The sequence below is a fragment of the Salmo salar genome, chromosome ssa17, assembly GCF_905237065.1.
Source record: "Salmo salar chromosome ssa17, Ssal_v3.1, whole genome shotgun sequence".
In the NCBI taxonomy this organism is placed as follows: Eukaryota; Metazoa; Chordata; class Actinopteri; order Salmoniformes; family Salmonidae; genus Salmo; species Salmo salar.
Window position 1 is genome coordinate 70,970,264 of NC_059458.1, and position 22,435 is coordinate 70,992,698.

The 22,435-nt window shown below is 42.5% G+C and overlaps 2 protein-coding genes across 3 annotated transcripts in view; one reads left to right on the plus strand and one right to left on the minus strand.

Moving 5' to 3' along the window:
• Positions 1-22,435, minus strand: part of LOC106609610 (exocyst complex component 4) — an 816,839-nt gene that overhangs the window by 574,661 nt on the left and 219,743 nt on the right. The gene's annotated exons all lie outside the window — the stretch shown is intronic.
• The window catches only part of LOC123728258 (CD276 antigen homolog), a 48,632-nt gene continuing 26,910 nt past the window's right edge, over positions 714-22,435 (plus strand). The window contains exons 1-2 of one of the 2 annotated variants that reach the window (XM_045700061.1): positions 714-1,185; positions 8,436-8,797. In XM_045700061.1, coding sequence (XP_045556017.1) covers positions 8,755-8,797 — 43 coding nt within the window. In that variant the 5' untranslated portion in view covers positions 714-1,185; positions 8,436-8,754. The remainder of the gene's footprint in view (positions 1,186-8,435; positions 8,798-22,435) is intronic. The other variant, XM_045700060.1, reaches the window with a different exon arrangement.

Sequence of the window (22,435 nt, forward strand, 5' to 3'; positions counted from 1 at the left end):
TCAGCAGCGGCCTTTAGCCCAGAGTCTTCAGCGGCGGTTGGCGGTCCGAAGCCTCCGACGATGATCCATGGTCTGGTTCCTCCAGACATACAGAAGTGGAGGATCAGCGGGCGGTGGGGGTACTACGCCCGGAACCAGAGCCGCCGCCATAGACATTTGTCACCCACCCTACCCTCCCTTTGTTTTTGTGGGGGGGTTGTTGTTTCTTTATTTTTTTATAGGTGCGGTCGGGGTCCGCACCTTTGGGGGGTACTGTCACATCCTAACCATAGTAATTTGTTATTTTCTATGGTAGAGTAGGTCAGGGCGTGACAGGGGGTGTTTGTCTGTTTTGTGTATTTCTATGTTTAGTTCTAGTTTTTGTATTTCTAGATTCGTTTTTGTTTGGCATGACCTCCAATTAGAGGCAGTTGTTTGTCGTTGTCTCTAATTGGAGGCCATATTTAAGTTGATGTTTGTCTCACTGGTGTTGGTGGGTGATTATTTTGTGAGTAGTGTATGCCTGCTCTGCCTCACGGCTTTCCTGTTTTCGTATTTCAAGTTTATGATTTATTGCATGAGCTCCACGACTAAAATAAAAGATGTGGAACTACGATCACGCTGCGCATTGGTCCAATATTTCCGAAAGCTGTGACATTGTGAAAATATGATGTTGACATGATCAGTCCAATCAAAGCTGCTGTACATATAACGTGATTTAACATCTTTTTATCTGTGGCCAATGACCTTGAGCCTTCTTTGATGGGCACTTTATAACATCAGCAGCCAAATGGCTAGAATTTTCAACGTCTCCTCTTAAGGGACACTGTGTTTTTATTTAAAACATAATGACTAGGCAAACAATCAGTCTAGATTATTCTAGTATATTTTTCTAGTAGACATGAGTGACGACGACTCATTGAGAGTCAGGCACGGACTAAACGCCAATCCTCACTACCAAACTACAGAAATAGAACGACGTAATGGTTTTCCATCTGTGCCATGTTAGGCGGTTTCTGGCGGAACATTTATTTGCTTACTAAGACGTGTTACGGTGTACCCATTTGAGACAGCCTACATTTCAGATCCGTGGAAATAGTAAAAGTCCTGATGGTGAAGTTTATTTTACAGACAGGACACCCATCAAACGATTAGAGATGTCGGAATGGTTCTGTATTCTGCTCATCGCTGCACTCGGAGACATTGGTAAGTTTTAATATGATAAAGACATTTTCAGATTGTTTTGTAATTCAATATGAAAAGCACAGGTATTGAGATATCGTAGTTGTGCCAACGGTTTTTAAATCAAAGTAATGTTTAATTATTATTACACAGTAATAGCCTACGCAGCCTTCTGCAGTGGGTATTTATAAACAAGTTGAAAGTAGCTGGATGAAGGACGTTCTTGCAAGGCTACTGAAGCGATTTAAAGACAAAATATCATTTACAAGTGTACAACTAAATCTCTAAAGGGAAAATCCCTATTCTGGTAAACAGCTGGATGAGTCTGGAGAAATAAATGTAAGAGAGAGTTCGACATTTACTGGGGTACACTCTAAAAGAAAAGTTTCCTGCTTTTAGGAGTTCTTCGAAGTGAAACTGTGGGGGTTTTAATGGATCCTTGAATAACCTTTTGAAGAACCTTTCCGTGTACATTTTTTGAACTACCCCTCCCCTATTATTAATAATAATACGCATAACAATAACAACAATAACACAATATTTTAGTTCTCAGCGTTTATTATGATTTTAATGGCAAAGCAGAATAAAACAATCTGAGTATGAGTCAAACTACCAGCAGAGCCCCAAGTCCAATGGGTATATCCTCTGTCCTGTTGATGTTAATGTGTTGCTCTTCTACCGAGGTAAAGACAGTTTCAGGTTGGATATTCAACCAAGTCCAATGGATATATCCTCTGTCCTGTTGATGTTAATGTGTTGCTCTTCTACCGAGGTAAAGACAGTTTCAGGTTGGATATTCAACCAAGTCCAATGGGTATATCCTCTGTCCTGTTGATGTTAATGTGTTGCTCTTCTACCGAGGTAAAGACAGTTTCAGGTTGGATATTCAACCAAGTCCAATGGATATATCCTCTGTCCTGTTGATGTTAATGTGTTGCTCTTCTACCGAGGTAAAGACAGTTTCAGGTTGGATATTCAACCAAGTCCAATGGGTATATCCTCTGTCCTGTTGATGTTAATGTGTTGCTCTTCTACCGAGGTAAAGACAGTTTCAGGTTGGATATTCAACCAAGTCCAATGGGTATATCCTCTGTCCTGTTGATGTTAATGTGTTGCTCTTCTACCGAGGTAAAGACAGTTTCAGGTTGGATATTCAACCAAGTCCAATGGATATATCCTCTGTCCTGTTGATGTTAATGTGTTGCTCTTCTACCGAGGTAAAGACAGTTTCAGGTTGGATATTCAACGGATATTCGCCAGTATTTTTTCTTACGTCCACCAACAGCCGTTAGGGACCGTCAACATAGTGATAAATCAATTTTTTTCAAATTTCAGTAGCTGTTTAACCATTACTCCTAAAACTTTCAAAACGGGTTGTAGCTAACCCGATGGCATAGACACATATTGCACACACTTTTTTTGTCGATTTACATCTCGCACTATTTTAAATTAGTTATTTACATTTTATTTATTTACAATTTCAATAGCTCCTTGGTCATGTGATTTACTGACTTCAAACAAGGTTCAGAATGTCCACTCAGTGGGCCTACAAATCAAATCAAAATCAAATGTATTTATAAAGCCCTTCTTACATCAGCTGATATCTCAAAGTGCTGTACAGAAACCCAGCCTAAAACCCCAAACAGCAAGCAATGCAGGTGTAGAAGCACGGTGGCTAGGAAAAACTCCCTAGAAAGGCCAGAACCTAGGAAGAAACCTAGAGAGGAACCAAGCTATGAGGGGTGGCCAGTCCTCTTCTGGCTGTGCCGGGTGGAGATTATGACAGAACATGGCCAAGATGTTCAAATGTTCATAAATGACCAGCAGGGTCATATAATAATAATCACAGTGGTTGTCGAGGGTGCAACAGGTCAGCACCTCAGGAGTAAATGTCAGTTGGCTTTTCATAGCCGATCATTCAGAGTATCTCTACCGCTCCTGCTGTCTCTAGAGAGTTGAAAACTCTCTCTCCCTGTCTGGGACAGGTAGCACGTCCGCTGAACAGGTCAGGGTTCTATAGCTGCAGGCAGAACAGTTGAAACTGGAGCAGCAGCACGGCCAGGTGGACTGGGGACAGCAAGGAGTCCTAGGGCTTGGTCCTAGGGCTCATGTCCTCCAAGAGAGAGAAAGTAAGAAAGAATTAGAGAGAGCATACTTAAATTCACACAGGACACCGGATAAGACAATAGAAATACTCCAGATATAACAGACTGACCCTAGCCTCCCCGACACATAAACTACTGCAGCATAAATACTGTAGGCTGAGACATGAGGGGTCGGGAGACAATGTGGCCCCGTCCGACTATAACCCCAGACAGGGCCAAACAGGCAGGATATAACCCCACCCACTTTGCCAAAGCACAGCTCCGACACCACTAGAGGGATATCTTCAACCACCAACTTCAACCACCAACATAAGACAAGGCCGAATATAGCCCACCAAGATCTCCGCCCCAAGTGGGGCGCCAACCCAGACAGGAAGATCATGTCAGTGACTCAACCCACTCAAGTGATGCACCCCTCCTAGGGACGGCATGGAAGAACACCAATAAGCCAGTGACTCAGCCCCTGTAATAGGGTTAGAGGCAGAGAATCCCAGTGGAGAGAGGGGAACTGGCCAGGCAGAGACAGCAAGGGCGGTTCGTTGCTCCAGTGCATTTCTGTTCACCTTCACACTCCTGGGCCAGACTACACTCAGTCATAAGACCTACTGAAGAGATGAGTATTCAATAAAGACTTAAAGGTTGAGACAGAGTCTGCGTCTCTCACATGGGTAGGCAGACCATTCCATAAAAATGGAGCTCTGTAGGAAGCCCTGCCTCCAGCTGTTTGCTACACATTGCACAGCCTTTAGTTTGCCCAGATTTTACATTCATTTTTCAAAATTTAACATTTCAATAGCTCCTTTTCAATTTCCTTTGTTAATATGGACTCTTTTGATCTAAATTGCTTTTGTTTTATAGATGAGTACTGAATTGCATGGCCTCTAAAGGCACATTTAAAAGTGTCCCATACAATAAAGGGATCTGCTGTACCTATGTTTTGTCTGAAAAAGTCAGTTATAAATTCTTCTGTCCTAGTTCTAAACAATTTATCATCTAGTAGGCTTTGATTAAATTTCCAATATCCTAGCCAACATGGGAATTCTTTAAGAGTAATATATATGCCAATTATGTGATGATCCGACCGCATTCTGTCCCCTATCAACACTTTTTTAAACTTTTGGTGCCAGAGAAAATGGCATAAGAAAGTAGTATCGAATGAAGGCTCTCTCACGTCTTAGTAAGCAAATAAATGTTCCGCCAGAAACCGCCTAACCTGGTACAGATGGAAAACACTTACAAGTAGAGAGGATTGGAGTTCAGTCACTTTTTTTAAACTTTTGGTGCCAGAGCAGAGAGAATGGCATAAGAAAGTAGTCAAGACGACTAGCTTGATTAAGCCTCCGCCATGTATGTCTCACTAGGTCAGGGTATTTAAGTCTCCATATATCCACTAATTCCAATATATCCATGACATTCATGATTTCCTTAACTGTCTGAGGGTGATAGTTTGTAGTGTGATTTCCTTTCCGGTCCATAGAGGTATTTAAGACCGTATTAAAATCTCCCACCATAATAATAGAGTCTAGTGTTTCTTGTAGAGTTGATAAATTCTTATATATATTTTCAAAGAAGCTTGTATCATCTTTATTTGGACCGTATAGGTTAATAAGCCATATCTGTTTATTGTCCAATAACATATTTAAAATAATCCATCTATCTTCATGATCTGTTTGGACAATTTGCACATTTGGATCAAAATTACTGTTAATTAAAACCATCACCCCTTTTGAATTTCTTTGCCCCATGGGAGAAATATATTTCACCCCCCCAGTCTTTTATCCACAAAACTTCATCTAAAATTGTTGAATGAGTTTCCTGTAAACAATAGATATTATATTCCTTCTCTTTTAGCCAGGTAAATACTGATCGTCTTTTCTTATTATCTGCTAGGCCATTACAATTGTAACTGGCTATGCTTAATTCACCACTTACCATAATGAGACACAACTTTCAATTCCATTTATCAAAATATATGCTTATAAACGTACCATTAAAAAGTAACATGATGATTGAGTGTCTATATAGCTGTACCATGATATTTGCATTGCTACTAAGTAAACCTCCAATTGGTCCCAACTATTCCACCCACTAAAAGCCTTCCTCATCCCTAGTTGGGTTGTCATCCCAATGCCCGGCAGACCACCCCCCGACCCCCCGTATCCCATAGCCCTGAACAGACTGGGATCCATCCTGGGAAAAGAGCACACAGTGCCATTTACAGAACAGAAGTAGATCAACCTCCGTATGCATTTCCATCGCCCTCATCTCGATTTGTATTATATATAGCCATCAAAAAATATATATATTTTAAAAATCCTGTTTCTTATTTTCCATAATTAGCTATTAATATTTGTAGTAATGTAGGCAATTTATGCAAAGGATTTTACCTCTCACCAGTCTCGCCATTACCAAAATTACATTATTGCATGCAATTATTATATTAGCAAACAATTATTGTTTATCATCCTATATTGTCCCTAATATATTTTACTCCCTCGCAATAGTTGTGGGATACGCACATACACCCACACACTCATACACCCACACACTCAACCCTTTCCCCCCACACAACCATAGGCTCACATTCTCAACCCTTCCCCCCACACACTCATACACACACACACTCAACTCTTTCCCCCCACACAACCATAGGCTCACATTCTCAACAGTTGCACCATCCCAGAGCCCAACTCAAGAAAGGTCTTGATTTATAAATGCATATACAGTTGCAGCTGTATAAGAAGGCCTTCAAGACCGTGCAAAAAAAATGGGCAGAAATGAAGAGATTTTATTAACCATTGTCACATCCTAGATGATGGAGCTCAAATGTACCCCTTTCCCCTGAAACACCTACAACACGGTCCTCTGTATTCACCATTTTTCCCAAGCAAACTAACTTGCCTAGTTAAATAAAGGTTCCATATAGAAGATAAAAAAGGCCTTTGATACTGGGTAGGGAGCGATGTGTTTTCTGTTTGTCAGACATACTCTATTTGATTGTTTTGTTGAAAACACAAACCATAATGAAGCACCAGAAGTCGGTAATCGTTATGCAGTTATGCGTTGCTTTCTGGTTATGTGTGGTGCATTGGGACAGAAACCTGTTGGTGGAAAATCATTGCATATAAAATTATTTTATACAGTATAAATATAAATGTTGAAAATCTTATTTCCATTTAGCTGATGATTGTCTGCGTCCGGCTCTGATCTCTTTAATGAAACAGGCAGGGAGAGTGAGCTTGTCCGTCGTGCTTCGGCGAACCTTCAAACTTCTGGCCGTAGCTTCGCTGCGCTACAGCCATTTGTGGTAGTAATCATTCTTTTGAGTAAATAATAGGATTGGGGAGGGTGTTCAAATGTTTTTACAGGACAAGGAAAGGGTCATGTGAAAATATTTTGGCCAAAGTGAGTACATGTATTTTATGGGATACCTCCAGTTGGACCAGCTCCAGTAAATGTTGAACTGTCCAAAACCACTCTTACATTCATAGACAAAGCAATGGAAGCAATGTTTTTTTAAACTATACAATGTTTATTTACTATTAAAAGTAATACAAGTTAATATTTTGGACTGTGATGTCGTACGCTAAGACAGTTGAACTAAGCTCATGAGGCTTTTAATATATTCTTCAAGAATCAATGATGATATATCATTCATTTAAAAGTACAGGAATTGGATGTAGAAATCTCAGATTGCCCCTTTAACCCTTGCCGTTTAGCATAAGGAATTTTAGTGCTATCTAATGTACTGTATCTTCTTCCTACATTAGACCTCCACACTGACCATGGATTAGAGCAGGTTGTTAATAACTGAGTGAAGGAAAAAAGGAAACCGCACACTGTTCTTGATAGTATCACTGATATTTAATAAGCTTGCGTATCGGCTCTACGGCCTTCGTCAGACTTTTGTGAATTTTCGGAAAACAGCACCTCTATGTAAACCTAGCCCCACCCACATCCGTTCCACGTATGGAAAGGGGTTGGAGGCAAAGGAAAAATAAATAAGTGCTACCAAACATAACAATATGCATTTCACAAATATTACAAAAGTGTATAGACAAAACGTACCGAACACGTCCATAAAATCACAACGAGGACATAGCAAGTTTTCATTAATCATTGGGTACATCATACGAAAAAACAAAGTAATCTTAAATAGGAACATATTTTAAATTATTTACATTATTAAATGTCCATGTGGGCTCTGCTATGTCGGTAAAACCTCCCGCTCTCTCAAACAGAGAATTAGTGAACATAAAAGTTCAATCAGGAGAAACGACAGGGATTATCCAGTCGCAGTACATTTTAATGACCTAAAGCATGACATTTCTACCTTTAGATTTTGTGGTATAGAGAAAGTCAAGATATCAGACAGGGAGGTGATATTAATAATACTCTGAGCAAAAGAGAATGTTTTTGGATTTTCACCCTCCAGACATTATTTCCTAAAGGACTTAATGATGAAATGCCTATGTATGTTATGTTGTGAATTTAAAATATGTTCCTATTTAAGATTACTTTGTTTTTTCGTATGATGTACCCAATGATTAATGAAAACTTGCTATGTCCTCGTTGTGATTTTATGGACGTGTTCGGTACGTTTTGTCTATACACTTTTGTAATATTTGTGAAATGCATATTGTTATGTTTGGTAGCACTTATTTATTTTTCCTTTGCCTCCAACCCCTTTCCATACGTGGAACGGATGTGGGTGGGGCTAGGTTTACATAGAGGTGCTGTTTTCCGAAAATTCACAAAAGCTCTGACGAAGGCCGTTAGGCCGATACGTAAGCTTATTAAATATCAGTGATACTATCAAGAACAGTGTGCGGTTTCCTTTTTTCATTCATCCTGTTTCAACTGTTGCCATGCACCTGTAACAAGATTGCTCAGATGTGCGAGTGCCTTTTGAATCTTGTTAATAACTGAGTGAAATTGAAGATGTGTGCATTTATGGACATGATTTATGTGCATTGTGGAGCGGAGCCTACGGCTATGGAAGCAAAGTGTACTGATGGGAAATCCAGCTCCTCTGCTTTACAAACCAGCACACACTACCGCATCTATCCCCTTTGTTATAAGTTAATATCTTTCTAACCCTTTTGTCCCTACCATGACACACACACACACCCAGACACACAAACTCAAGTCTCTCCCTTGTTCCCCCAGATGCCTTCGAAGTACAGGCGCCCCAGCCCAGAGTGGTAGCCGTCTATGACCAACCGGCTGTTTTGGGCTGTGTGTTCCCCCTAGTCTTGACTCTGGTGCCCCCCTGGAAGAGGGTCTCGTGGTGACATGGCAGAGGGTAGAAGATTCGCGGGTGGTCCACAGTTTCTACTACGGAACAGACCAACTGGCACGCCAGAGCGGGGAGTACCACAACCGCACTGGACTGTTCCATTCCCAGCTCCCTGGGGGAAACGCATCCCTCAGGTTGGAGAGTGTAGGTCCAGGGGATCAGGGAAGATATCTCTGTTCGGTTAATAACATGAAGGGGACAGGAAAGGCTGAGGTCCAGCTCAAATACGCAGGTAGGTTTGCTTTTCTTCTCTCTACTCTATTCCCCCTACTTCTCCTGATGTCTTTTGTTCAATTATCTTTCCTCATTTAGGTGTCGCCTATCTTCCCCATTATCCCCTGGGTATTTCTATCTGTGTTCTCTGTTTGTGTGTTGCCAGTTCGTCTTGTCTTGTCAGGTCTTACCAGCGTGTTTTCCCGTCTCCCTGCTTTCTCAAGTTCTGTTTCATAGTTTCCCCGGTTCTGACCATTCTGCATGCCCTGACCCCGAGCCTGCCTACCATTCTGTACCTGCCTGACTCTGACCCGTTTCTGAACCTCTGCCTGTCCTGACCCCAGCCTGCCTGCTGTTCTGTACCTTATTGACTCTGCCCTGGATTACGGACCTCTGCCTGCCTTTGGCCTGTCTTTTGCCTGCCCCCTGTTTGGGTCAATAAACATCTGTGACTCTAGCTGTCTGCATCTGGCCCTTATTCTGAGTTCTTATAGTACGAACTGGCCATGACTAACCCAGCAGACTCAGACCAGCTCCACAATGCTATCTCCCTGCAAGGAGCCACCATTGGAAGACACAAGGAGTTACTGCAATGTCTTATGAAGGGACTCCATACCCTGGCAGAATGCCATGACCAGGCATTTGACGCATTGCTGGAGCAATTCTGCAGATTCCCTATTGGGCAGCGGGTCACACCAGTAATCTCTCAGCCTACCCCATTGTCCTGAGAACCCCGCTTACCTCCTCCTGAGCGCTACGCTGGAGATTCTGGAACTTGCCTGGCTTTTCTCTCCCAGTGCTCCCTCATTTTCCAGCTGCAGCCTTCTTCGTTCCCCACTGACCGCTCGAGGATAGCGTACATCATAACGCTGATGACTGGGAGGGCACTCGCCTGGGCTACGGTGGTGTGGGAGCAACACTCCACCATCTGCCTCAGTCTGGAGGAGTTCATAGCGGAGGTTCGGAAGGTGTTTGATTCTCCGTTGTCCGGGAGAGAGGCTGCTCATGAGTTGCTCCAGCTATGTCAAGACTACACAGTGGATTTTCGCAGGTTGTTGGCTGAGAGTGCCTGTAACCCGGAAGCATTGTTTGACATGTTCCTTCACAGAGTATCGGAGGTGATTAAAGATGAGTTCGCAGCCCAGGAGCTGCCCATGGACCTTGACTCCCTCATTGCCTTGACCATCCGGATCGATTGGCGACTTTGAGAACGTAGGAGGGAAAGGGAATCTGTACTCTGTCGCCCAGGTTCGCACTCGATTCACCCCTCGTCTTTGAAGAATCCCGATGACGCCCGAAGTTTACATGTCCAAGTTCCTGCCACCCAGGCTCTCGTCAGACCCTGGCCTTTGTGTGACAACGCTTTTGGTGGCCTACCTTGGCTCCTGACGTTTCTGCGTTCGTCGCCTCATGCATGATCTGTGTGCAGAACAAGACTAACCGGCAAGCTCCTGCTGGTCTCCTTCAACCCCTGCCTGTTCCTCACCGTCCCTGGTCTCACATATCCCTGGACTTTGTCACGGGTCTCCCCCGCCATCCTGACAGTAGTGGACCGGTTTTCCAAAGCCGCCTACTTCATTCCTCTCCCCAAGCTACCCTCTGCCAAAGAAACGGTCCAGCTCATGGTGCAGCACGTCTTGCGGATCCATGGACTCCCAGTGGACATGGTCTCCGACCGGGGTCCTCAGTTCTCGTCCCGGTTCTGGAAGGCGTTCCGCATACTCAGTAGGTCGTCGGCCAGTCTGTCCTCCGGGTTCAACACCCAGTCCAATGGCCAGTCGGAGCGAGCCAACCAAGACCTGGAGACGACTCTTCGCTGCCTGGTCTCCGCCAACCCCACCACATGGAGCCAGCAACTAGTGTGGGTTGAATATGTCCGCAACACCCTTCCTTGCTCTGCCACAGGTCTCTTGCCCTTTGAGTGTTCCCTGGGTTATCAGCCCCCGCTCTTCCCAGAGCAAGAGGTCGGCACACCCTCGGTCCAGATGATTGTCCGCCCCTGTCGTTGTACCTGGACCATAGCCCGGTCGGCTCTTCTCAAGACCACCTCCAAGTATCGATGACAAGCGGACCGCCACCGGATCCCGGCTCCCGGGTATCGTTTCGGGCAGAGGGTACAGCTGTCCACTCAAGATCTGCTCCACCGGGTGGATCCCAGCAAACTTTCCCCCCGGTTTATCGGCCCTTTCCCCATCTCCAAGATCATTAGCCCCTCTGCTGTTGGTCTTCTGTTGCCCCATACCCTCTGTATACATCACACTTTTCATGTGTTTAGGATCAAAACCATGTGTCACAGCTCTTTGTCTTGTGTTTCCAATGTTGCCACCTTTTTGCAGTATTACTTAAGTGCATTATTGAAAACAGGAAGCATCTTTTGTCATAGTTTTATTCTCTACAGGCTTCCTTCTTTTCCCTCTGTCATTTACGTTAGTATTGTGGAGTAATTACAATGCTGTTGATCCATCCTCAGTTTTCCCCTGTCAAAGCCATTAAACTTTGTAACTATTTTAAAGTCACCATTTTCCTCATGGTAAAAATCATGAGTGGTTTCCTACCTCTCCTGCAACTGAGTTAATAACCTCTTACATGTAGACGTTCCGCTAGCGGAACACCTGCTCCAATATCCAATGATGGGCGTGGCGCGAAATACAAAGTCCTCGAAATTCCGAAAACTTCAATTTTTCAAACATATGACTATTTTACACCATTTTAAAGACAAGACTCTCCTTTATCTAACCACACTGTCCGATTTCAAAAAGGCTTTACAGCGAAAGCAAAACATTAGATTATGTCAGCAGAGTACCCAGCCAGAAATAATCAGACACCCATTTTTCAAGTTAACATATAATGTCACAAAAAACAAAACCACAGCTAAATGCAGCACTAACCTTTGATGATCTTCATCAGATGACACTCCTAGGACATTATGTTATACAATACATGCATGTTTTGTTCAATCAAGTTCATATTTATATCAAAAAACAGCTTTTTACATTAGCATGTGATGTTCAGAACTAGCATTCCCACCGAACACTTCCGGTGAATTTACTAAATTACTCACGATAAACGTTCACAAAAAACATAACAATTATTTTAAGAATTATAGATACAGAACTCCTTTATGCAATCGCGGTGTCCGATTTTAAAATAGCTTTTCGGTGAAAGCACATTTTGCAATATTATGAGTAGATAGCCCGGCATCACTAGCTAGCTATTTAGACACCCACCAAGTTTGGCCCTCACCAAACTCAGATTTACTATAAGAAAAATTGGATTATCTTTGCTGTTCTTCGTCAGAATGCACTCCCAGGATTCTAGTTCAATAACAAATGTTGGTTTGGTTCCAAATAATCCATAGTTATATCCAAATAGCGGCGTTTTGTTCGTGCGTTCAAGACACTATCCGAAGGGCAAAGAAGGGTGACGCGCCCGGCGCGTTTCGTGACCAAAAATGTCAAAATATTCCATTACCGTACTTCGAAGCATGTCAAACGCTGTTTAAAATCAATTTTTATGCTATTTTTCTCGTAAAAAAGTGTTAATATTCCGACCGGGAAACCCTGTTTTCGTTCAAAGACGAAAAAATAAAAAAATGGAGTCGCCTCGTACACGCGCCCCCAGTCTCATTGTTCTCAGATCGACCACTATCCAAATGCGCTACTGTTTTTCAGCCATGGCCTGCAAAGTCATCATTCGTCCTGGCGCCTTCTGAGAGCCCATGGGAGCGTTAGAAAATGTCACATTACAGCAGAGATCCCCTGTTTTGGATAGAGATGATCAAGAAGGCCAAGAAATAGTCAGAGATGGCGCTTCCTGTTTGGAATCTTCTCAGGTTTTGGCCTGCCAAATGAGTTCTGTTATACTCACAGACACCATTCAAACAGTTTTAGAAACTTTGGAGTGTTTTCTATCCAAAGCTAATAATTATATGCATATTCTAGTTTCTGGGCAGGAGTAATAATCAGATTAAATCGGGTACGTTTTTTATCCGGCCGTGAAAATACTGCCCCCTATCCATAACAAGTTAACAAGGACGCCTGTATCTTCGTAGTGACTGGGTGTCTTGATACACCATCCAAAGTGGAATTAATAACTTCACCATCCTCAAAGGGATATTCAATCTCATCTTTAAATAGGTGCCCTTTTTTGCAAGGCATTGGAAATCCTCCCTGTGGGTTGAATCTTTGTTTGAAATTCACTGTTCGACTGAGGGACCTTAGGGAAAACCTCGCTGGTCTTTGTGGTTGAATCTGTGTTTGAAATTCACTGCTCGACTGAGGGACCTAACAATTATCTGTATGTGAGGGGTACAGAAGTAAGGTGGTCATTTAAAAATTATGTTAAACTCTATTATTGCACATAGAGTGAGTCCATGCAACTTATTACGTGACTAATGAAGCACATTTCTACTCCTGAACTTATTTCAGTACAGATGCATCAAAGCTGTGACCGAGACACTGAAAAACAACTTCTATCTCAAGGGCGTCAGACCTTGAGATAGTCACAACTAGCAGGCCTCTGACCAATACCCTGCCCTGAACTTTAGTCACTGTTACTAGACGGCTACCACCTGGTTACTCAACCCTGCACATTAGAGACTGCTGCCTACAGACAAGGAACACTGGTCACTTTAATAATGTTTACATACTGTTTTACTAATTTCATGTAAACTCAGAAAAAATAAACATCCCTTTTTCAGGACCCTGTCTTTCAAGGATAATTTGTAAAAATCCAAATAACTTCACAGAGCTTCATTGTAAAGGGTTTAAACGCTTGTTTCCCATGCTTGTTCAATGAACCATAAACAATTAATGAACATGCAGCTGTGGTACGGTCATTATTTTTTATTTTTTATTTTACCTTTATTTATACAGGTTTATTCTCATTGAGATAAATATCTCTTTTCCAAGAGAGACCTGATCCAATAGCAGCAAGGGGAACAACGTTTCAGACAAACCAAATGTCATACACTAACACAACATTAAACAAAACTATAAACATATTACATTTAAAAACACAAACATCTTGACTAAAATCAGCTGGCCTAAAAATGATAACACTCTTCTATAATATATACATCCATCAAGTGTTTAAACTCCACCAACTAAACTATTTCTACCATGACCTGTTCTAATTCTTGGTACTGTTAGAAGCACATCAGAATGGGACCGTAATTGATATTTATTTACTGACCTGACTAAAAAAGTACAGAAATAAAATGGCATTTTACCCAATATGGCCTTATAAATCAGTGTATACCAGTGTTTAAGCCTACGCAAGGTAAATGACGACCAGCCAACAGCGCTGTAGAGATCACAATGATATGTTAGACGTTTCTGATTTGTAATGAACCTGAGGGCTGCATGATATACTGAATCAAATGCTCTCAGGGAAGTGGCTGAGGCCTGCATATATATAACATCACTAAAATCTAAAACCGACAGTAATCGTACCAGCTCCTTCCTGGCCTCAAAAGAAAAACAAGCCTTATGCCGGTAATAAAATCCTATTTTCAGCTTGAGATCCTTATCAAGTTCTCTACATGAACAGTGAAGCTCAGCTTATCAACAACCCACACACCCAAATATTTGTACACTTTAACTTGCTCTATATTATGTCCAGCCAATGTAGCAATGACATGATTTGTAACATGCCTGGCATTTGAAATGCCTGGCATTTTGTTTTACTCTAATTTAGAATCAGCTTTAAATCATACAGATTCTGTTGTATGATGTTAAATGCTCTTTGGGCATTTTCAAAAGCTAATGATAAACTACAACCACTTGAATAAAGAACAGTATCATCTGCATAAAAATGAACATCCGTTTGTTTCAATAAGATCCCCAATGTTGTTGATATACAAAATGAACAACAGCGGGCCCAAAATAGAACCTTGCGGAACACCTGAGCTATGGACTCAGATTTGCAACCATCCGCCATTACACATTAAGACACTAACAGCTTACAGACGGTAGGCAATTAAGGTCACAGTTATGAAAACTTAGGTCACTAAAGAGGCCTTTCTGCTGACTCTGAGAAACACCAAAAGAAAGATGCCCAAGGTCCCTGCTCATCTGTGTGAACATACCTTAGGCATGCTGCAAGGAGGCATGAGGACTGCAGATCAAATCAATCAAATCAAATTTATTTTTATATAGCCCTTCGTACATCAGCTGATATTCTCAAAGTGCTGTACAGAAACCCAGCCTAAAACCCCAAACAGCAAGCAAAGCATGTGAAAGAAGCACAGTGGCTAGGAAAAACTCCCTAGGAAAAACTCCCTAGAAAGGCCAAAAACCGAGGAAGAAACCTAGAGAGGAACCAGGCTATGAGGGGTGGCCAGTCCTCTTCTGGCTGTGCAGGGTGGATATTATAACAGAACATGGTCAAAATGTTAAAATGTTAAAATGTTCATAAATGGCCAGCATGGTCAAATAATAATAATCATAGTAGTTGTCGAGGGTGCAACAAGCACGTCCGGTGAACAGGTCAGGGTTCCATAGCCGCAGGCAGAACAGTTGAAACTGGAGCAGCAGCACGGCCAGGTGGACTGGGGACAGCAAGGAGTCATCATACCAGGTAGTCCTGAGGCATGGTCCTAGGGCTCAGGTCCTCCGAGAGAAAGACAGAAAGAGAGAAAGAGAGAATTAGAGAGAGCATATTTAAATACACACAGGACACCGGATAAGACAAGAGAAATACTCCAGATGTAACAGACTGACCCTAGCCCCCGACACATAAACTACTGCAGCATAAATACTGGAGGCTGAGACAGGAGGGATCAGAAGACACTGTGGCCCCATCCGATGATACCCCGGACAGGGCCAAACAGGCAGGATATAACCCCACCCACTTTGCCAAAGCACAGCCCCCACACCACTAGAGGGATGTCTCCAACCACCAACTTACCGTCCTAAGACAAGGCCGAGTATAGCCCACAACGATCTCCGCCATGGCACAACCCAAGGGGGGGGGGGGGCGCCAACCCAGACAGGAAGACCACGTCAGTGACTCAACCCACTCAAGTGACGCACCCCTCCCATGGACGGCATGGAAGAACACCAGTAGGCCAGTGACTCAGCCTCTGTAAAAGGGTTAGAGGCAGAGAATCCCAGTGGAAAGAGGGGAACCGGCAAGGCAGAGACAGCAAGGGCGGTTCGTTGCTCCAGCCTTTCCGTTCACCTTCACACTCCTGGGCCAGACTATACTTAATCATAGGACCTACTGAAGAGATAAGTCTTCAGTAAAGACTTAAAGGTTGAGACTGAGTCTGCGTCTCTCACATTGGTAGGCAGACCATTCCATAAAAATGGAGCTCTATAGGAGAAAGCCCTACCTCCAGCCGTTTGCTTAGAAATTCTAGGGACAATTAGGAGGCCTGCGTCTTGTGACCGTAGCGTACGTGTAGGTATGTACGGCAGGACCAAATCGGAAAGATAGGTAGGAGCAAGCCCATGTAATGCTTTGTAGGTTAGCAGTAAAACCTTGAAATCAGCCCTTGCCTTAACAGGAAGCCAGTGTAGGGAGGCTAACACTGGAGTAATATGATCAAATTTTTTGGTTCTAGTCAGGATTCTAGCAGATGTGGCCAGGGCAATAAATTACAATGTCCGTACTGTAAGATGCCTAAGACAGCGCTACAGGGAGAAAGGATGTACAGCTGATCATCCTCACAGTGGCAGGCCACGTGTAACAACACCTGCACAGGATCGGTACATCCGAACATCACACCTGTGGGACAGGTACAGGATGGCAACAACAACTGCCCGAGTTACACCAGGAATGCACAATCCCTCCATCAGTGCTCAGACTGTCCGCAATCTGCTGAGAGAGGCTGGACTGCGGGCTTGTAGGCCTGTTGTAAGGCATGTCCTCACCAGACATCACCAGCAACAACGTCGCCTATGGGCACAAACCCACCGTCGCTGGACCAGACAGGACTGGCAAAAAGTGCTCTTCACTGACGAGTCGCGGTTTTGTCTCACCAGGGGTGATGGTTGGATTTGCGTTTATCGTCAAAGCAATGAACGTTACACTGAGGCCTGTACTCTGGAGCGGGATCGATTTGGAGGTGGAGGGTCCATCATGGTCTGGGGCAGTGTGTCACAGCATCATTGGACTGAGCTTGTTGTCATTGCAGGCAATCTCAACGCTGTGCGTTACAGGGAAGACATCCTCCTCCCTCATGTGGTACCCTTCCTGCAGGCTCATCCTGACATGACCCTCCAGCATGACAATTCCACCAGCCATACTGCTCGTTCTGTGCATGATTTCCTGCAAGACAGGAATGTCAGGGTTCTACATGGCCAGCGAAGAGCCCGGATCTCGATCCCATTGAGCCCATCTGGGACCTGTTGGATCGGAGGGTGAGGGCTAGGGCCATTCCCCCCAGAAATGTCAGGGAATTTGCAGGTGCCTTGGTGGAAGAGTGGGGTGACATCTCAAAGCAAGAACTGGCAAATCTGGTGCAGTTCATGAGGAGGAGATGCACTGCAGTACTTAATGCAGCTGGTGGCCACACCAGATACTGACTGTTACTTTTGATTTTGACCCCCCCTTTGTTCAGGGACACATTATTCCATTTATGTTAGTCACATGTCTGTGGAACTTGTTCAGTTTATGTCTCAGTTGTTGAATCTTGTAACGTTCATAGAAATATTTACACATGTTAAGTTTGCTGAAAATAAACGCAGTGGACAGTTAGAGGACTGAGTTTATATAGTGTATTCTAGTCAAGGCCATCCTATTCAACTATTGCTGTAAATGTACTATTCTATCCTACATATTCTTCAGATATGCTACATATCAAGATATGCTACATAGCAAGTCTTTTCATCTTATTGGTGTCCTTTAGTAGTGGTTTTCTTTGCAGAAATTTGACCATGAAGGCCTGATTCACGCAGTCTCCTCTGAACAGTTGATGTTGAGATGTGTCTGTTACTTGAACTCTGTGAAGCATTTTTTTGGGCTGCAATCTTAGGTGCAGTTAACTCTAATGAATGTATCCTCTGCAGCAGAGGATATCTCTGGGTCTTCCTTTCCTTTGGTGGTCCTCTTGAGAGCCAGTTTCATCACAGCGCGTGATGGTTTTTGCGACTGCACTTGAAGAAACTTGACATTTTACGGATTGACTGTCATTTCTCTTTGCTTATTTGAGCTTTTCTTGCCATAACATGGACTTGGTCTTTTACCAAATAGGGCTATCTTCTGTATACCACACCTACCTGGTCACAGCACAACTGATTGGCTCAAACACATTAAGAAGGAAAGACATTCCACTAATTTACTTTTAACAAGGCACACCTGTTTATTGAAATTCATTCCAGGTGACTACCTCATGAAGCTGGTTGAGAGAATGCCAAAGCTGCCATCAAGGCAAAGGGTGGCTTCTTTGAAGTATCTCAAATATAAAATATATTTTGATTTGTTTAACCTGTCTGGGATAGGGGGCAGTATTTTCACGGCCGGATAAAAAAAACGTACCCAATTTAAACTGGTTACTACTCTTGAGAATATGCATATTATTAGTAGATTTGGATAGAAAACGCTCTAAAGTTTCTAAAACTGTTTGAATGGTGTCTGTGAGTATAACAGAACTCATATGGCAGGCAAAAACCTGAGAAGATTCCAAGCAGGAAGTGGCCTGTCTGACAATTTGTAGTTCTTCTGTTGCATCTCTATCGAAATTACAGTATCTGTGCTGTTACGTGACACTTTCTAAGGCTTCCATTGGCTCTCTAAAGCCTTCAGAAACCGGAATGACGCGTCTCCTGTCTCTGGGCAGATAACAGCAGCATAGTTTGTCAGTGGACTGCCTGGTGACAGAGAGACTGGAGATGCGCATTCACGAGACCTCAAACATTTTTTATTTCCCTCTTTGAATGAATACAACATTGTCCGGTTGGAATATTATCGCTATTTTACGAGAAAAATAGCATAAAAATTGATTTTAAACAGCGTTTGACATGCTTCTAAGTACGGTAATGGAACATTTTGAATTTTTTTTGTCACGAAATATGCTCGCGCGTTACCCTTTGGATAGTGACCTGAACGGACGAACAAAACGGAGGTATTTGGATATAACTATGGATTATTTGGAACCAAAACAACATTTGTTGTTGAAGTAGAAGTCCTGGCAGTGCATTCTGACGAAGAACAGCAAAGGTAATACAATTTTTCTAATAGTAATTCTGAGTTTAGTGAGCCCCGAAGTTGGCGGGTGTCTGAATAGCTAGCCTGTGATGGCCGAGCAATGTACTCAGAATATTGCAAAATGTGCTTTCGCCGAAAAGCTATTTTAAAATCTGACATAGCGATTGCATAAAAGAGTTCTGTATCTATAATTCTTAAGATAATTGTTATGTATTTTGTAAACGTTTATGATGAGTAATTTAGTAAATTCACCGGACGTTTTCGGTGGGTATACTAGTTCTGAACATCACATGCTAATGTAAAAAGCTGTTTTTTGATATAAATATGAACTTGATTGAACAAAACATGCATGTATTGTATAACATAATGTCCTAGGAGTGTCATCTGATGAAGATCATCAAAGGTTAGTGCTGCATTTAGCTGTGGTTTGGGTTTTTGTGACATATATGCTTGTTTTGAAAATAGCTGTGTGATTATTTTTTGCTGGGTACTGACATAATCTAATGTTTTGCTTTTGCTGTAAAGCCTTTTTGAAATTGGACAATGTGGTTGGATTAACGAGAGTCTTATCTTTCAAATGGTGTAAAATAGTCATATGTTTGAGAAATTGAAGTTATAGCATTTTTAAGGTTTTTGTATTTCGCGCCACGCTCTACCATTGGATATTGGTGAGGCATTCCGCTCGCGGAACATCTAGATGCGAGAGGTTAACACTTTTTTGGTTACTACATGATTCCATATGTGTTATTTCATAGTTTTGATGTCTTCACTATTATTCTGCAATTTACAAAATAGTAAAAATAAAGAAAAACCCTTGAATGAGTAGGTGTGTCCAAACGTTTGAGTGGTACTGTATATACAGAGAAAGAGAGAGAGAAGGAGAGAGAGAAGGAGAGAGAAAGAGAGGGAGAAAGAGGGGGAAAGAGAGAGAGAAAGAGAGAGAGAAAGAGAGAGGGAGAGAGAGAGAGAGAAAGAGAGAGAGAGAAAGAGAGAGAGAGAAAGAGAGGGAGAAAGAGAGAGAGAGAGAGAGAGAGAGAGAGAGAGAGAGAGAGAGAGAGAGAGAGAAAGAGAGAGAGAGAAAGAGAGAGAGAGAAAGAGAGGGAGAAAGAGAGAGAGAGAGAAAGAGAGAGAGAGCGATACTTTTTTGTATGGTGTATGTGGACAACCCTTCCAATTAGTGGTTTCTGCCACATCTGTTGCTGACAGGTGTATAAAATCAACCACACATTTATGCAATCTACATAGATAAACATAGGCAGTAGAATGGCCCTGAAGAACTCAATGACTTTCAACGTGGCACCGTCATAGGATGCCAAATTTCCAACAAGTCAGTTCGTCCTATGTCTGCCCTGCTAGAGCTGCCCCAGTCAACTGTAATTGCTGTTATTGGGAAGTGGAAATGTCTAGGATCAACAATGGCTCAGCCGTGAAGTGGTAGGTGTCACGTCCTGACCAGTAAAAGAGGTTATTTGTTATTGTAGTTTGGTCAGGATGTGGCAGGGGTGTGTTTGTTTTGTGTTGTTTGGGTTTTTGGGTTGTGTTCTATGTTTTGTATTTCTATGTCCTATTTTCTCGTTTTTCTATTTCTATGTCTAGTTTATTGTTTTGACCTTCAATTGGAGGCAGCTGTTCCTCGTTGCCTCTAATTGAAGGTCCTATTTAGTAGGGGTGTTTTTTCTATGGGATTTGTGGGTAGTTGTTTCCTGTTTAGTGTTTGTTGCACCTGACAAGACTGTTTTCGTCGTTCTTTTTGTTCCGTGTCCATTTTTGTTTATTAAAGAAGATAATGAGCATTCACATTCCCGCTGCGTTTTGGTCCAATTCATACGACACCCATGACAGAAGGCCACACAAGTTCACAGAACGGGACCGCCGAGTGCTGAAGCGTGTAATAATCATCAGTCCTCGGTTGTAACACTCACTACCAAGTTCCAAACTGCCTATGCAAGCAATGACAACACAATAACTATACAATGACATTCTAGACAATTCTTTGTTTCTAACTTTGTTGCAACAGTTTAGGGAAGGCCCTTTCCTGTTCCAACATGAGAATGCTCCTAAGCACAAAGCGAGGTCTATACAGAAATGGTTTGTCGAGATCAGTGTGGAAGAACTTGACTGGCTTGCACAGAGCCCTGACCTCAACCCCATCAAACACCTTTGGGATGAATTGGATCACCGACTGTAAGCCAAGCCTAATCGCCCAACATCCGTGGCTAAGCACACTGTTCAATTATATTCTTCTTACTATAAAATCATATAAAATAAAATTATAGCACGGGACTCATATTCTGTTCTTCTGAAATACATTTTCTTCATATCATAATGTTTCTTTAGACCTGACACAAATGAATTATGGATTTATTGTGATGGTGTATAATTCAATTGAGGTATTAGACTTTTTTATGTATCTGTTCCAAAGTCACGCATCAGCTGCTTGTATGTGTGGAGGCCAGGAGATGCTAAATGTGTTTGTTAATTAACGGTCAATTACCGTGAGACCGGCAGTCATTTGCCTGACAATAACCGGCTGACAAAATGCCACAGCTCTACCCTGACCTAGATTCATTTTTGCCTTTTAAAGCAGACAGGGCTGACCTGAATTGACTCCCTCTATTTTACTGTAAAAGTAAACCAGGAAGGGTCTGGCCCTTTTTGGCTTCAACTCATTTCCTGTTTTAGTGGTATTACTACACAGGACTAGATCCCGTAAAGAAGTGTGAATATTAGTCGGGGAAAATACCAAGTCATCTCTGTGGCTGTGAAAATACATTCTTTAGATTACCTGGAAAGATGACGGTGTTTGAAAAAATAATATACGATAGCCTCGTCCTGACTAAGAATAACAAGTTCCGGATAAAACATTCACGTCATTTTGGTCTGGAATTTTCCCCAACTCACTGGCTACAAACGGCACCATATTGCTTATCCAGTCTACTACTTTATACCAGGGTCCACTGAGCTACATTACCGAGCTACATATCCCCTTCAACCTCTCTTTATCCGTTTATTTTCTTTAACTCTCTCTCTCTCTGTCTCTCTCTGTCTCTCTCTCTGTCTCTCTCCCTGTCTCTCTCTCTCTCTCTCTCTCTCTCTCTCTCTATCCAATGGTTGCTTTGTCCCACTTGTTTCCCCCTTCATGTAATGCCTGTCTGTTCTCTCTATTCCACTCCCATTGGCTTTTGTCTTCCATCTGTCGCACAGTGACCACTCACACACGCACACACGGTCACTGTGGTGGTTAATATCTTTACTATCAAATGAGGAGAGACAAACGTATCATACAAGTCAGAGTTATACTTAAACTAAATCTTTATTCACTTATTAACCTCTATGGGCTAGGTGGGACGCTTGCGTCCCACCTACTCAACAGCCAGTGTAATCCCGTGGCGCGTTATTCAAATTCCTCAAAAATGCAAAAACTTCAATTTTTCAAACATATGACTATTTTACACCATTTTAAAGACAAGACTATCGTTAATCTAACCACACTGTCCGATTTCAA